Genomic DNA, 17,193 nt, shown 5'->3' on the forward strand with positions numbered 1-17,193 from the left:
CTCTGAGAGAGGGTTGCAAGCCACATTCAGCTCTGAGAAAGGGTTGCGAGCCACATTCAGCTCTGAGAGAGGGTTGCGAGCCACATTCAGTTCTGAGAGAGGGTCAAGAGCCACATTCAGCTCTGAGAGCGGTTTGCGAGCCACATTCAGCTCTGAGAGAGGGTTGCGAGTCACATTCAGCTACTGCACCACTCACAGTAGTGACACCCAGAGCCCCCTATTACCGGTATAATTACAGCCAAAGCTTTTCCACTGAAATCACACCAAGGCAGTATGCAAAGCTCCGGGGTTTCCTATCTTACCCCCATCCAAATCTGCTCTTCTGTGAAGGGCTATACACAAAAGTCACCATCTAGAGATCTGCTAATGCACCAAGCTTGCAGACAGCCGCGAGCCACACATCACGAGCCCGCAAGCCCCATGTGGCTCTCGAGCTACAAGTTGGGAACCCCTGTGCTAGACAATCAAATGAGGTTTTTCATCTAATTCACAGCATCTTGTAGAGTAATTATCTTTTTCACATTTCTGTTAACCCTTTACCAGCCTTTGCAGTATAGCATGAATCATAGATTTTTATGTCGAGCCACCATACATGGTTTAGGAGCTGAGTCATTTTTACCTCACCGTCAAAAAACTGTATAAAACTTTTACTATACATGGATCCCAAAGTGGTGACATAAAGTAATACAACTCATTCTACAAAAAAAAAAAAAAAGTGACCATACAGCTACATCGATTGAATAGAAAAAGAAAAAGCTTACGGCTTTCAAAATGTGAGGGAGTAAATAAAAAAAAATTATTGCGGTCGCTGCAGACTCGAAGCCGAAAAGACTAGTGGCCTTAAGGGGTTAAATTTAAATATATCTTTATCGGAATTGTCAAAATAAATTGAATTGGCATTTCCGTGTATAACAGTGTAACACTTTTGATAAATAAAGATGAGGCTGATCCTCCAGCCGTTGCTGTAGTTCTGCTCCCCGTGTGCTAAAATAGAAAATTAACGATGATGTTAACATTTGCCGGAGCTCTCGGCCTCCACCTCTCGGCGGTTATTGATCCGTGCATGAAGGTCGATGTGCAGTCAACAAAGGCTAATGTGGAGAAATGAAAAATGCTACAGATACTAATCTCTGCGATATCTTCTGATTATTTCTGCTGCGTATGTGTCAGTCATTAGTTCTAGGAAACGTGATAATCATGACACGTTGCATATGTGAATTGTATGGTTGAATATTTTACATGCTCTGGCCTCTAGAACATGGCTGTAATCTATTAGGACTTATGTACACAGCAAAACCCTCCATTCAAACTCTGTGCACTGCCATCCAGACTCCGATGGGCTCTTTGGAGAATGCCATATTCATTCTTTTCTGGCTGTTCTACAGAATCCGTCAGAAATGGCAGAACTGCTCTGTCAAAAAAACAGAAAATACCAAGTTGCAACATAGCAATAGCACTTACTGCCAAACTACCGATTTCATACAAGAAAGTGGACAAATTATCACCCTACATATAGTAGTAAGTAAAAAAAGGATTGGATTCTTAGAAGACATTTTGTCGCCTCTTAATGATCTAAATTGAAGCAGATCTATCATCAAATTTCACACTACAGAATGCATACATTATCACATAAATGCATTTGACAGAATGTACAGCCGGTAGATGAGGCATGTGGCAAACGGAGACAGGTAGCAGAGGTACTGGAAGCCGCAGTCAGACAGGAGGTGTTCTAGGGATCGCAGACAGGTAGCAGAGGTACTGGAAGCCGCAGGCAGACAGGAGGTGTTCTAGGGATCGCAGACAGGTAGCAGAGGTACTGGAAGCCGCAGGCAGACAGGAGGTGTTCTAGGGATCGCTGACAGGTAGCAGAGGTACTGGAAGTCGCAGGCAGACAGGAGGTGTTCTAGGGATCGCAGACAGGTAGCAGAGGTACTGGAAGCCGCAGGCAGACAGGAGGTGTTCTAGGGATCGCAGACAGGTAGCAGAGGTACTGGAAGCCGCAGGCAGACAGGAGGTGTTCTAGGGATTGCTGACAGGTAGCAGAGGTACTGGAAGTCGCAGGCAGACAGGAGGTGTTCTAGGGATCGCAGACAGGTAGCAGAGGTACTGGAAGCCGCAGGCAGACAGGAGGTGTTCTAGGGATCGCAGACAGGTAGCAGAGGTACTGGAAGCTGCAGGCAGACAGGAGGTGTTCTAGGGATCGCTGACAGGTAGCAGAGGTACTGGAAGCCGCAGGCAGACAGGAGGTGTTCTAGGGATCGCTGACAGGTAGCACAGGTACTGCAAGACCGGGAACAAGTAGCAGAGGCAGAAAAGGCAGAAAAGACCCCAACCAGGTATTTAGAGAAACACTTATGGGCCCTGAGGGAATACATTGGGGGATCATATAAAGTAGTGGACAACCCCTTTAATCTGTTATACCACAATAGTATATGTGTGGCACCCCAGGGGTCTGGTTTCCACAGTTATGTAATGTTATGTCTGAGAGCAGGTGGGAGGTCCTTTGGTCAGGGATCCTGTGCATGCCACACCTCCTGCCCAGTCTTGGGAGGGGAAGAACTTCCCCTATATAAACCCGGGGCTGAGGCAGGGTTAGGAGTCAAGGAGAGTAGAGACGAGAAACAGTCATAGGAAGAAACAGCAGAAGCTCAGTGGGAGCAATACTACTACGAGTCAGGGGCTGGCAGCTGCAGAGCTCGCCCTGACTGAGAAGCTTTCTTACCGGACCCGGCGTCCGAGGCTGTGGGGACTAACTCTTACCCAGCAGCAGAAGCCGACCGGCAGGGGATTTCAGGTCCTCAGGCCCAGAAACCCGAAGGCAAGGTCACACGCGTGGGACCAGCACCGCCATCGTGGAGCGGAAGCCATTAGAAGGCCCCGAGTCACCGGCCATACGGGTGAGCACCACACGGCACACTCAGGGACGTGGGCTACTTATATCCGCTTCTAGCAAGGTAGCCAGAAGAGTACAGTCAGTTTGGGAGGCCTACAACTCCGCCTGGCCAGGGGAGATCCCATCTGCTCAAGGACTGACCAGGCCCCGTTCGCTAGCAAGTACTCCGGGAGGGTCTATCGTAGTTACCAGTAAAGACCCTGAATTACACCGCACCGTCTGAGTGGTTCCTGCTACCCCCATCTTCCACGTCGGCTGCCCTGAGGCCATACCCCTCCCGTTGGGGGTTATACTATCACGCTGCACAATTCTACACCGGCCTCAGCGGTCTGCCCTGCAGCGGCAGCTCCATAGCTGCAAATCAACGGGTGGCGTAGTCGACACTCAAATAACACCTATCAAGACTGCCACACACTGAGTTTGACTCCCTGGGCACGGACCGTGTCCCCGCCACTCGGAGACTACAACCCTCATCTGATCCGGTTCCGGGTAAGCCCCCGTGCGCGAGACTCTGCGCGACATAGCAGGCCCAGGGGCGCGTCATATGCAATTTTAGCTCCCCATGCTGGATAGGTGGGTAATAAAAACAAAAATGAAAGTTTGAAGTAAAATGAGAAAACCTAGAGGAGGCCAATAGGGGATACTTATATAGAGGAACCCATGGAGGGGGGGTCATGATATTTATCTTGAAGCAGCAGTATGTGAGTTTTTGAATTTTATTGAGTCTTGCTAAAGGGTTAAACTGTTTACAGCCAGTTAACAAATCACAGATCAGACATGTCCAAAGTTATCACCTCCATGTGAAAAAATGTGACTTAAAGAGGCTGACTCATTGGCTCATTTCAATAGCAAAGCGAACCCCCTTCTCTGTCAACAGCTGAGACAAAGGCAGTAAAGCTGTTAGCTATTTTAAAGATATTAAGCAAGTTGCTTACAATGGTTCTCATGAACCTTATGAGATGAGAAGGTCTTGAGGAATACTAAATCTTACTAATATCATTAACGGGATTGTTTTGCTGGAGAAAAAATGTTGAATGTGTTTAAAATAAAAAAAATACACAACTTACTTAACAAATGCTCCCCGATCTCTAGAGATCAGTGCTGGTCACAGATCTAGGCAGCGCCACTTGTGGCTAGACGTTGACATAGCAGTGAGTTTCCTGTGTTGGCATGTCATCATTGCTGGGTGTGGAGGGCACTTGCTCATTTCAGTAAGAAAGCCAGCCCTCTTTTACAATCAATGCATCAGTTGTAATACATAAGAGGCCTGGTTAATGTTCTTACAATCAAACGAAACTGTCATGGCTGCACTGTTCGTGGAAGCCTGGCAGCTGTTTATTGTGCTTTTATGGACAGGCTTGGCATAAACCACTGTGTTTACCAGATCCCAGGGTTTTCCCTGGCTTTCATCCTTGGACTTACACAGGTACCCCTGGGCTGGATCCACAGAGTCAGCTGTGTCCGGTGAATCAAGCTGGCAGAAACAAGGGTCGTCATGCAGGGTCGATACTAAGTGGTCACAACAGAGACAAAATCAGAAGAACAGCAGGTGGTCAAAATACAAGCAGAGATCGGGATAAATCAAGAAACCACAGCAAGAGCAAAGAATAGAGCTATACCAGATAGGCAGAACTTATTGACTGGCAGTGGGAACTGATTCCCAGGGGTTTAAATAGCGAGCAGCCCCACAAAGTACTGACATCAGGAAGAAACCCAAACTAACAGAATTTAACCCAAAGCATCTGGACTGACCAGAGCCACAAGTACCAGGAATAAAACAGGGCTACTGAATATTCACTTTGCATTGGCCAACAAGCAAAGCAGGAGTAGAACAGACAGGCTCAGGCACTGATGTCACAGCACCATATACAATCAGACAGAGAATTTTTATGAATCATTTTCTCCTAATGAGGAATTCCATCTTTAAGTTTCCGCATAGTGCACATGACCTCCATCTCTTATCTCTATTTCCATCTCCCTTCAAGCATGTACTAAATGACATACTATCAGATCTGAAACATACTTAGTTTAATTATTGCATTATTGTAAAAATGAATAATTGGTTACATTAATAATCCAATTCTTTTATGCTAATTATGTACATTTTCTTTTACAGATGCTTCGAATTACGCACACTTTCTGTTTAATGCTTTCGACACAGACCACAATGGATCTGTGAGTTTCGAGGTAGGTCATTACTTTTATATTGGATGTTTTCATAGAATAAATGATTACATTAGCTCCCTAGAATTAATTATTGCATATAACACTAATTTTATTTCATGGATTTATCTTTTTTGGATGTTTTTTGAAAAACATGGCAGTCAGTGTTACGATGTTGGTATGATTGCAGAAACTATTGTAACCATCTTGACTGTCGTTTTCATAAAAGTTCAGTTTTTTACTAAATTAGGGCTACATGTGAATGGAAAAGAGGAGAGGGGACAGTGCCCCGGTAGCATTATAGGTTATATTCTGAGATCCATAGTCACACGAGTGTTGATTCTCTCATGCGAGAAAATCGGCTCAATTATGCTAATGACACTTGGATCAAACTCTATAAGAGTTTGAGCAAAGTGTCAGTTTACTTTGATCTGATTATGTCGTATCAAAGGTACAGAGAAGATGGAGAACTTAATTTTCCATTTTCTTTGTCCATGTAAATCGGACATTCGAGTGCAGTCCAACATTTTACAGGCACACCAAGACTTGAATGGGTGTGCGTATTCTGATTTGCAGAGCCACTCACAGCATGCTACAATTTATTTCTCAATCCAAATCGGCGTGAGAAAAAAATAGCAGATCTGCACTGCCCCTGTCAGGATTCCTGTTGTATTTCTACAGTTTGACCACTAGTGGCCGCTATTGTTCACCTTAATAATTCTGCTTCAATTCCACTCCTTACCACTGGAGGAAGCTGCCTCGTTCTGGAGTTGCCTTTTACTTAAATGGCAGGTTCTGAATCTGTGGAATCCATCTTGTTTCCTGTTTGGGCCTACTTAAAGCCGCATGGATCTCTCACTCATTGCTTGCATATTGTGTCTAGCTGTTCAGTCTAGTTCCAGTTTCCAGCTCCTGGACAGTCTTACCCAGACTGTTCTCATCTATCTACGGAATGTTTCCTACAACTCCTTGCTAACTTCAAGAACTTCTACTATTGCTTGCTGTTCCTGCTTGTGCTCCTTCGGCCACTAGATTCCAACAGTGCTACGCCAGTAACATAACAGGGATGGATTCCATAGGTTCAGAGCCTGCCATCTTAGTATAGGGCAATTGCAAAACACAGCAGCAGCCTCCAGTGGTAAGGAGGGGAATTGCAGCACAATTATTAAGGTGAACAATAGCAGCCACTAGTGGTCAAACTGTAGAAGGAAAACAGGAATCCTTACAGCCCCATAGCACATTGGCTAGCACTTGTCCGAGTATTATACCCTCATATGAGCAAGCCTTAAAGCTGAGTATGGGCAGGAGATATTATCTCATTATCACTGTGTTCATCCAAGAGTGACACACTAAAGAATATTCTCCACATGTTACCAATAAGGGGCGATGTTGTGGAAAGTGTAGCCTGTTGGTTGTTGTTTAAGATACACGAGTAAAGTGACTTAAGAGTGTAAGAGTAACAGTTCAAAAGATGTGGACATCTAATTTGATTTACTATTATTCTGTTATTCCACCTGGAAATGTGTGAATACATTTCTATCTCATACCATTTAATCAGTGCAGACAGTATCAGATTGTGTTGGTACACACCATGGATGTACATAGATGTACATAGAAATCATGGGGCCCCAAAACAAAAGTCTGTGTTAAGCCCACTCCCAAAATAAAAATTATTTTGCAGAGTAGGTGGGATCGCTAAGATAACCCTTTCATTGCACCTATAGAGTATAATGTCCACAAAACAGTGTCATTCAATGAATACCCACACACAATATCACCCCAGTACCCTCCACACGCACAGTATGGTGACCCCACAGTGCCCCAAGCAAAATATTTTGCCCTTAAAGTCTCTCACATACATTATGAAGTCCACAGTGACTCACACAGTAAGATTTCCCTACAGTATGATGTCCCCCACACAAATATGAGGTCCCTACAGTGACTCTCATAAAGTATGGTGCTTTTACATCACCCCCACATAGTATAATGGCTCCCACAGCAACACTCATATATTATGATTGGTCTCACAGCCCCTAACTCGCATTATGATGGCCCCTACAGCCTTCCTTGCTCAAAGTATGATGGCCCCCACAGTCTCCTCACACACAGTATAGCTTCATAGTTTTTAAGGTTGAAGATAAACATAAATCCATCAAGTTCAACCTATATCCTAACAGGTATTATGGCCCCCATAGCCCCCACACAGTTTTATGGCTCCCTCAGCTCCGTACATACAGTATTATGACCACCATACACCTCACACAATAAGATGGCACTAACTGTCCCTCGCACACAGCATGATGGTCCTGGTCCCCAGAGTCCTCTCACACAGTATGCTGCCCCCACAACCCCCCACATACGTAGCATGATTCCTTCCAGAGTCCCCTACATGGTATGTTACTCCTGCAGTCCCTCCACGCACAGTATGATTGGCCCCAACAGCCCTCTACACACAGTACGATAGCCTCTACAAGCCTCACACAGTATGATAACCCCCACAACCAACTGCCTCCACACAATATGATTGCCTCCAGAGCCCTCCCACACGATATAATGCCCCCACAGACCTCTTATAAACTGAATGATGGCTCCCACAATCCTTCCACACACAGCATGATGGCTCCCACAGTCCACTCACATGGTATTATCCCCCAATTATCCCCCCACGCACAATATGATGGTTGTCACAGCCCAAAAACACAGTATGATAACCTCCACAGCCCCTAACACAACATGATGGCCCCCATAGCATCTCACACAGCTTGATAACCCCCACAGTCCCCTGCATAGTATGATGGCCCCACACACAGCATGATAGCCTCTGCAGCCCCCCATACAGTATGATGTTACCACAGCTCCCACATAGTATAATAGCCCCCGCAACCCTTCTCCCACACATACACACTCAATATGATAGCAAAATAAAAAATCCAAAAAAAAACCTCTCTAGTGATGTCAATGTGCCTGCTGCAATTAAACTCAGATGCACTGGTTTATTGGTGAATCAGCGAACCAAAGACAAATGCAATAATGAATAGGGGGGCCTAAGTGTTTGGTGAATCCCATACAGGTTGAGATGTACAATTGACGCACCCCTGGGCCTTCGTCGCGCGGCATCGCGCTCACGGGAGCTTACCCGGAGCCGGATCTGTTGAGGGTTGTAGTCTCGTGGCGGTGACCCGGTCCGTGCCCAGGGAGTCAAACTGAGCGGCGATGTATTAGCGGTAGATGTTGGACGACTACGCCACCCGTTGAATGCAGCGAAGGAGCTGCCGCTGCAGGGCAGACCGCTGAGGCCGGTGGTAGGATTGTGCAGCGTGATAGTATCACCCCCAACGGGAGGGGTATGGCCTCAGGGCAGCCGACGTGGATGATGGGGGTAGCAGGAATCACTCAGAGACGATGCGGTGTAATTCAGGGTCTTTACTGGTGATAAAGATAGACCCTCCCGGAGTACTGGCTAGCGATCGGGGCCTGGTCAGTCCTTGAGCAGATGGGATCTCCCCTGGCCAGGCGGAGTTGTAGGCCTCCCAAACTGACTGTACTCTTCTGGCTACCTTGCTAGAGGCGGGTATAAGTAGCCCACGTCCCTGAGTGTACCGTGTGGTGCTCACCCGTATGGCCGGTGACTCGGGGCCTTCTAGTGGCGTCTGCTCCACGACGGCGGTGCTGGTCCCACGCGTGTGACCGTGCCTTCGGGTTTCTTGGCCAGAGGACCTGAAATCCCCTGCCGGGCGGTTTCTGCTGCTGGGTAAAGATTAGTCCCCACAGCCTCGGACTCCGGGTCCGGTGATAGCTTCTCAGTCAGGGCGAGCTCTGCAGCTGCCAGCCCCTGACTCCTTATAGCACTGCTCCCACAGAGCTCCTGATGTTCTTTTCCTAGATCTGCTTCTCTTCTCTGTCTCTACTTCTTCTCTACTCTCTAACCCTGCCTCAGCCCTAGGTTTATATAGGGGAAGTTCTTCCCCTCCCAGGACTGGGCAGGAGGTGTGGCATGCACAGGATCCCTGACCAAGAGACCTCCCACCTGCTCTCAGACATAACATTGCTGTTACTGTGGAAACCAGACCCCTGGGGTGCCACATTCCACCCTAGTGAAATTTAGTACTCCGGGACTAAACATATTTTTAGAAAAACATAACAAGGTATAAACAATAATAATACAATAAGAAAAACACATAAAGATGGTTACGGCGTGTCCGCAACCGGGTGCAGTCTTTGAAGAAAACAAAGGTGTCCATTTCACCAAAACAGGGAGACGTAACCAGGTAGGGGTCTGTCCTGCCCCGAGTCCTTAACAGTCTTTAGTCCATTCCTGGGTTACGCTCCAACCAATTGTACAAGGATTCCCGGTAAATCCACCAAGGACTCCTAAAAATAACTAGAAACACATAATTATTTACAAGTAACAGACAGGTGACCACAAATAAAACAATTTATACACTTCAAATCCTCCAACGTGCGGGTAACTGGCCTCTAGTGGCCCTAGTGGACCTACGGAGCTGACTGTCTGGCCCTGAACTACAGGGTGTAGGAGCTGTCAAGGGTAATCTGGGCAGCTGTCCACGGGCCCTTTGGCTCACTAGAGGCATGGCAGGTTCACTATAAGCAGAGGGTTGATCCTCCTGGTCTGCTGGTGTGGGGTCTTCTGCCTCCTGGACCGGCTGTTCCTCCAGCTCTACCTGTTGCTCCGTAGGTGCTTGGGATGCTGGTTGGAGGAAGGGGAGTACGGGTACCACAACTGCGCCATTGACTTGAGTCCAAGACCGAGGGAAGTCTCCGAGCACAGTACTAACCATATCTTCCCTTTCCTCTACGGGTCGAGGGTCTTCTTGTTCCTCTTCAGGGTTCCGTAGCTGTTCGGGACACTTCTTCAGGTGATCCCGGGATACAATGGCTGTGGTTTCCCCTCCGTCTTTACTGATGGTACAGACCTTCGGGTTGTCGTGGCTTGAGGGCAGTACGATGTACGGGTCCTTCTCCCACTGGTCGTCCAACTTGTGGAGCCGCCTTTTTCTCTTCAAGACCTGCTCTCCGGGTACCAGGGGAACAGCGGGAGCATACTGGTTGTAAGTTTTCTCTTGTCTTTCCCTAGCTTGACAGAGACTTCGCTCCACGCTCTCCTGTACTTTCCGGTACTGCTGCTGCCTCTCTGTGTCCCAGTCTGCTTCTGGTGAAGTGTCCTCGGGTGTCAGGACTCCCATCTCCAGGTCAACAGGTAGCTTACCAGGTCTTGCCCTCATCAGGTAAGCCGGGGTACAGTTGGTGGAACCTACCGGGATGTGGTTGTATAGGTCCACTAGATCGGGCAGCCTCTCAGGCCACAGACTGCGTTCTTCCAGGGGCAATGTTTTCAGAAGATCTATCACCACCTGGTTCATTTTCTCACAAAGTCCATTAGTTTGCGGATGATAGGGTGTCGTCCTTATCTTCCGGCAGCCATACAGAGTGCAGAATTCTTGGAAGACCTCCGCTTCAAAGGCAGGTCCCTGGTCTGTCAACACTTGGTCCGGGTACCCGTGTGGATGGCAGAAATGCTGCTGGAAGGCTCTAGCTGCTGTTCGAGCTGTTAAGTCCTTGACGGGGACGACAACCAAGAACCGGGAGTAGTGATCCACGATGGTTAGTGCGTAGACGTAGCCACTTCTGCTTGGGGTCAGTTTTACATGATCCAAGGCTACCAGTTCCAACGGCTGCCGGGTGACGATGGACTGCAGGGGAGTCTTCTGGCTGGCACGGTCCTTCCTTCTTAGGTTGCACAGGCCACAGTCTCTGCACCACCTCTCGATGGTTCCCCTCATGCCTACCCAGTGGAACCGCCCGCGCAGCAGGAACTCCAGCTTCTTCCATCCGAAGTGTCCAGCCCCGTCGTGGTATGCCCCCATCACCACGGCTGCGTCTCTTCGTGGCACCACTACTTGCCAGATTAGTTCATGCGTCCGGGAGTTAACCATTCGGCGGCACAACTTCCCCTTATAAAGAAACAGTCGACTCTTCTCAGCCCACAGTTGCTTGGCTTCCTCCGGAGCGTCTGGGTCAAGGCGAGCCTCTGGCAGAGTCAGCATCTCCTTCACCAGTCGGACGGCAGGGTCACTGTCTTGCGTTTCCGCCCAGTTGTAGTGAGGCAAGGGATTAAACGTAGCAGCTTGCTTACTCCTTACCCGGTGGGAATACTGGATAGTCCCATGACGGTGGAACGCGGGGAGTTCGACTTCTTCCAGTCCCTCTGGATCTTCTCCTACGTCCGGTAGGTTTGGCATCCTGGACAGGGCGTCCGCGTTGGTATTGGAGCGTCCTGCCCGGTATTTGACTGTGAACTCGTAGTTGGACAGACAGGCCATCCATCTCTGCTCTAGGGCACCGAGGCTTGCTGTGTCCAGGTGTGTCAACGGGTTGTTATCCGTGTACACGATGAACCGGGAGGAAGCGAGGTAGTGCTTAAAGCGTTCGGTGACTGCCCACACCACTGCCAGGAACTCTAGCTTAAATGAGCTGTAATTCTCAGGGTTTCTCTCGGTGGGTCGCAGTTTTCGGCTGGCGTAAGCGATTACTCGTTCTTTCCCCTGCTGGATCTGGGACAGCACGGCTCCTAGCCCGATGTTACTTGCGTCGGTGTAGAGGATAAAGGGCTGGCTGTAATCAGGGTACGCCAGGATTTCATCCCCCGTGAGGGCCATCTTCAGCTGGCGGAAGGACTCTTCTTCTAACTTCTCCCATCTGAAGGGTGGCTTCTGGTTCTTGGCCTTCCGGGACTGGCCTATCAGGAGGTCCTGCATAGGAGCTGCCTTTTTGGTGAAACCGGGGATGAATCTGCGGTAATAGCCTACCAACCCGAGGAACTGCCGCACTTCCTTTACACTGGAGGGACTTGGCCATTCCTTAATTGCGGTGATCTTATCAGGGTCGGGAGCCACTCCATCAGCGCTCACCACGTGTCCCAGGTACTGCACCTTTGGTTTCAGGAGGTGACACTTGGAGGGTTTCACCTTTAGGCCGTAGCTTGCCAGAGCTTCGAACACTTCCGCCAGGTGTTTCAGGTGGTCCTCATACGTCTTGGAATATACGATGACATCGTCCAGGTACAGCAGGACCGTCTCGAAGTTTCTGTGGCCCAGACAGCACTCCATTAATCGTTGGAAGGTTCCTGGTGCGTTGCAGAGTCCGAACGGCATGCAGGTAAACTCGCTAAGTCCCATCGGGGTGGTGAATGCGGTCTTCTCCCGGTCCGCCTCTGCTACAGGAACCTGCCAGTACCCACTAGTGAGATCCAAGGTAGAGAAGAAGTTAGCAGATCTTAAAGCAGCCAAAGACTCCTCTATCCTTGGTAAGGGGTACGCATCCTTGTGTGTGATACGGTTGATTTTCCGGTAATCTACACACATCCTCATGGTGTTGTCTTTCTTTTTGACTAAGACTAGTGGAGCTGCCCAGGGGCTACAGCTATCCCTGATCACCCCAGCCTCCTTCATGTCTCTAAGCATCCCCTTGGCGTGTTGGTAGTGTGCAGGGGGTACGGGTCGATACCTCTCTTTTATGGGAGGATGGTCTCCCGTGGGGATGTGGTGTTCTACCCCCTTGACTCGCCCGAAGTCTAACGGGTGTTTATTAAACACTCTCTCGTACTCTTGAACCACCCGATAGACTCCCTGTTTCTGGTGTGAGGGAGTGGAGTCAGTACCCAAATGTAGTTGCTGACACCAGTCCTCCATTGTTTTCTGAGAGCCGTTACCTTCCTCCGGGGAAGATGGAGGCAAGGGTTCTACGGACTGTATGGAATCTTGATTGATGGTATACAATTTGGCTAGCGTGGCATACCGGGGCAGGTACACTTCCCTCTTCCCGATATTTATTATGCGAACGGGCACCCTCCCATGGCGTACATTGACCACCCCCCGTGCTGTCAAAATGGTGGGCCTACTGTCTGAGTAAACTGGTTCTACCATTGCCTGGTAATCTCTACCTCTCAGACCAATAGCTGCCCGGCACCAAATCATCATTTCACTTTTCGGGGGCATGGCAATAGGGAAAGGGTCACACATTCGCACGCTACCAATCTCACCACCGGAGAGTTCTAGCTGTTGCCGTCGCATCAGTGCCCGGATCTCTTTCTGGAGCACTCGCTGCTGGCCGGAGCTGGCGTTCTTGGCAACCTGCTGTAAAAGGAAAATCACCTCTGCAAGACAATTTTCAATTACATTAGTTCCTAGAGTTATCTTTGGGTGACTCTCGTGTTTGTCAATGTCTACAATGATCAGTCCCTGTGCTGCCAGTTCGACTCTACCGATTTTAATGGTCACCTCTTTAAATCCAATCTGTGGCATGGGCTGACCATTGCTGGCGATGATACTCAAGTCATCGTCAGGGTAGCGGGTGATATCCGAGTCATTCCAGTACTGCTTGAAGAGCACGTACGGGATGGTGGTGACCTGTGACCCGGTGTCCAGTAGGGCACTCATAGGAATGCCATCCAGTACCACGGGTAAGACTGGACGTCCTCCCACATATTTTTCGCGCCAGTTCGATGGGCCTGGTGATCTTTTTCCTGGGGGTTGGCCCTCTACCCCAGGTTGTGCCAGTTTAAAGGACAGTACCTTGCCATATGTCCGGGTTGATTGCAACGGCGGCAGATGGGTCGTCCGTCCTCGTTGTATCGGTCGCTGGGTCTTCCTCTGGCCGGTGGGGTCCTCCTTGGTCGACGCCACGGGATGTCCTCCGGTCCGGATGCCAGCTGGATCTTCCCTGGAGTGGAAACCTGTAAAGACTGCACAGTTCGGGTTAGCGCGGCAACGCTTTTAGCTAGCTCTTGGACCTGATGGTGCAAGTCTGGAGCCGGGTCATTGTTCAAAGCCTGCGCATCAGCTCCCACAGGCCCTGCCGACAAGGGTGCCGCCTCCTGGTGGTAAGTGGTAGTGGGGCGTCTGTGGGTCACAACGCCACCTGGTGCCGGTTCTCGGAGCACCCGGATGGCTCTGTCCTTGAACTGTGCAAATCCCAGATGAGGGTCCTGTAAGGCCATTGCCCGCAACTGGGTTCGGTGGGCATTGCAATATAAACCCTCTATAAATTGTTCAGTCAACAGCCTGTCCTCGTCTCCCACGCCGTCAGGGTCGGTCTGCTTAATGGCTCTCAGGGCCTCTTGTAGGTTCAGGGCATAGTCCCTTATACTCTCATGTGCCCGCTGTTTGCACCCGTAGAATCTAAGCTTGATCTCGGCTGAGGTGCGGGTATCAAAGGTGTCCCTCAGCCGGGTTAGTATCCCTGCGACAGTCCTCCCCCCAGGTGGCCAGGACTTTACCTCCCTTTGGGCTGCCCCGGTTAATTGGGCCACCAGGATGCTCACTTTTTGCTCCTCTGTGAGGGGGTACACCTGGAAGAGGCTATCCAGCTTTTCTCTAAAGTCATGCAGAGTATGTGACTCCCCTGAGTACTGGGGTAGCCAGGCTGCTCCCGGGATATAGGGCATGGTGAAAGGCATGACTGCAGCAGCGGTGGCGCTGGCGGGGGTTGAGGCAGTGAAGCTCTCCTCCGTATCCGACATCTTCCTCCCCCCTAGTGGACCGTGGCCTACCTTGCGATGATCCTCTTCCGTAGGCCGCGGCTCCGCAGTGGATCGTCAGGGTTGAGGACCTTCCGTCGCGCTCCTGTGACGTCGGCGTCTGCTGGGCTCCTTCCAGGACCTTACGCAACGTCCGGACGTGAGGCGGGGCTTCAGTTCTCGCGCGCTTTCGGAGTCCACGCCCCTCTTCTTCCCGCGCGGCGTCTTCAAGATGGCGTCCAACGGCGGGAAAACTCCACGGATGGCGGGAAGAAGGCAGAAGATGGCGCCGGATGGCAGGAAAACTTCGCGGATGGCGGGAAGAAGGCAGAAGATGGCGCCGGATGGCGGGAATCTTCACTACTGGTAAGTTTGAACAGTCTTTTTCAGGCACGCAGTACCCGGTGGTTGCGGGCACGAAATCCTGCCGACTACGCCAAAAGTTGACGCACCCCTGGGCCTTCGTCGCGCGGCATCGCGCGCACGGGAGCTTACCCGGAGCCGGATCTGTTGAGGGTTGTAGTCTCGTGGCGGTGACCCGGTCCGTGCCCACGGAGTCAAACTGAGCGGCGATGTATTAGCGGTAGATGTTGGACGACTACGCCACCCGTTGAATGCAGCGAAGGAGCTGCCGCTGCAGGGCAGACCGCTGAGGCCGGTGGTAGGATTGTGCAGCGTGATAGTATCACCCCCAACGGGAGGGGTATGGCCTCAGGGCAGCCGACGTGGATGATGGGGGTAGCAGGAATCACTCAGAGACGATGCGGTGTAATTCAGGGTCTTTACTGGTGATAAAGATAGACCCTCCCGGAGTACTGGCTAGCGATCGGGGCCTGGTCAGTCCTTGAGCAGATGGGATCTCCCCTGGCCAGGCGGAGTTGTAGGCCTCCCAAACTGACTGTACTCTTCTGGCTACCTTGCTAGAGGCGGGTATAAGTAGCCCACGTCCCTGAGTGTACCGTGTGGTGCTCACCCGTATGGCCGGTGACTCGGGGCCTTCTAGTGGCGTCCGCTCCACGACGGCGGTGCTGGTCCCACGCGTGTGACCGTGCCTTCGGGTTTCTTGGCCAGAGGACCTGAAATCCCCTGCCGGGCGGTTTCTGCTGCTGGGTAAAGATTAGTCCCCACAGCCTCGGACTCCGGGTCCGGTGATAGCTTCTCAGTCAGGGCGAGCTCTGCAGCTGCCAGCCCCTGACTCCTTATAGCACTGCTCCCACAGAGCTCCTGATGTTCTTTTCCTAGATCTGCTTCTCTTCTCTGTCTCTACTTCTTCTCTACTCTCTAACCCTGCCTCAGCCCTAGGTTTATATAGGGGAAGTTCTTCCCCTCCCAGGACTGGGCAGGAGGTGTGGCATGCACAGGATCCCTGACCAAGAGACCTCCCACCTGCTCTCAGACATAACATTGCTGTTACTGTGGAAACCAGACCCCTGGGGTGCCACACAATCATTATGAGTGAGGTTGCACAGAGTGACAAAAGTGGCTTCAGAACGGTGCAACTAGGGTTGTCCACACTCCGATGCACTGAGCTGCGGCATCCAAGAGTGGCCACTACACAGTGTCCGGAGCTGTGGTGTTCTGGCTCCATACCCTGGTTACGTCCTATGGTCATGGAACCTGCAAACAGCTGACTAGTGGGGGTGCAGAGTTGCAGACCCCCATCAATCTGATATTGATGACCTATTGTAAGAATGGGTCATCAATATCACAGTCCTGGACAACCCTTTTAAACACTTACAACATATATATGTATTGAAGTAAAACTCTTGCTGACTAATCTACACATACTCTATTTGGTGAATTGCCTAGAAGTCGATTTTTGAAGATCACTGATGTGTGTGAAACTCAGCTCTGCTACGTCTGGGTGTAGACTAAAGTATGGCTTTATTTATGGCTTTGGATTGAGTTATAGAGAAGGAACATGAAATTTTACTTCCCAATGATTCATGCTGTGAAGCGTACATCAGTCGGTCATTTCATCTGTCATGTATATCTGTTATTGATGTTCTTCAAGATAGTGTCATCTTCAAAGCACTTCTCTCTGCCCTTTGATTTCAGTTTTCAATAGATCCCAACAACCTCAAGAAACAAGAAGTTCAAATGGCTAGATGGTTAGATGACTTTATTTTTTTTTCAAGGCTGAGTTAAAAAACTGCAAGTGCTTTTTTTTACTGCAGAGGAGTAAATTGGTACCTTACAGCAGGGTTCCCCAACTCCAGTCCTCAAGGCCCACCAACAGGTCATGTTTTCAGGATTTCCTTAGTATTGCACAGGTGATAATTCCATCATCAGCACAGGCAATAGTTACATCACCTGTGTAATACTAAGGAAATCCTGAAAACATGACCTGTTGGTGGGCCTTGAGGACTGGAGTTGGGGAACCCTGCCTTACAGAATAGAGCTCACTTACAGAATTTTCCTGCTTATCTCACTTTTGTCCTTAGACCATCCTAGCTGAGCCAAATCTCGTTATATGTCCCATGACCCCAAAGTGTTGTGGTAGGTCAATTCGCTCGGCTGCTTCCGGAAGTAGACTCAGGAACCGGGTTTTCTCTGCAGGCTTTATTATATGGCATAAAGCCCTGCAACTCCAGCAAGAATA

At 49.9% G+C, this 17,193-nt stretch overlaps 1 protein-coding gene across 7 annotated transcripts in view; it reads left to right on the forward strand.

Annotated features, from left to right (window-relative positions):
- The window catches only part of KCNIP4 (potassium voltage-gated channel interacting protein 4), a 929,844-nt gene that overhangs the window by 858,638 nt on the left and 54,013 nt on the right, over positions 1–17,193 (forward strand). For all 7 annotated transcript variants that reach the window (XR_012250673.1, XM_073646875.1, XM_073646862.1 and 4 more), the window contains exon 4: positions 5,010–5,080. Coding sequence is in view for 6 of the 7 variants with exons in the window: in XM_073646875.1 (XP_073502976.1) it covers positions 5,010–5,080 (71 nt within the window). In the remaining variant the exon portion in view is untranslated. The remainder of the gene's footprint in view (positions 1–5,009; positions 5,081–17,193) is intronic.

The sequence above is a fragment of the Phyllobates terribilis genome, unplaced genomic scaffold (genome assembly GCF_046119375.1).
Source record: "Phyllobates terribilis strain yellow unplaced genomic scaffold, ASM4611937v1 Scaffold_1__5_contigs__length_1240528914, whole genome shotgun sequence".
Lineage (NCBI taxonomy): Eukaryota > Metazoa > Chordata > Amphibia > Anura > Dendrobatidae > Phyllobates > Phyllobates terribilis.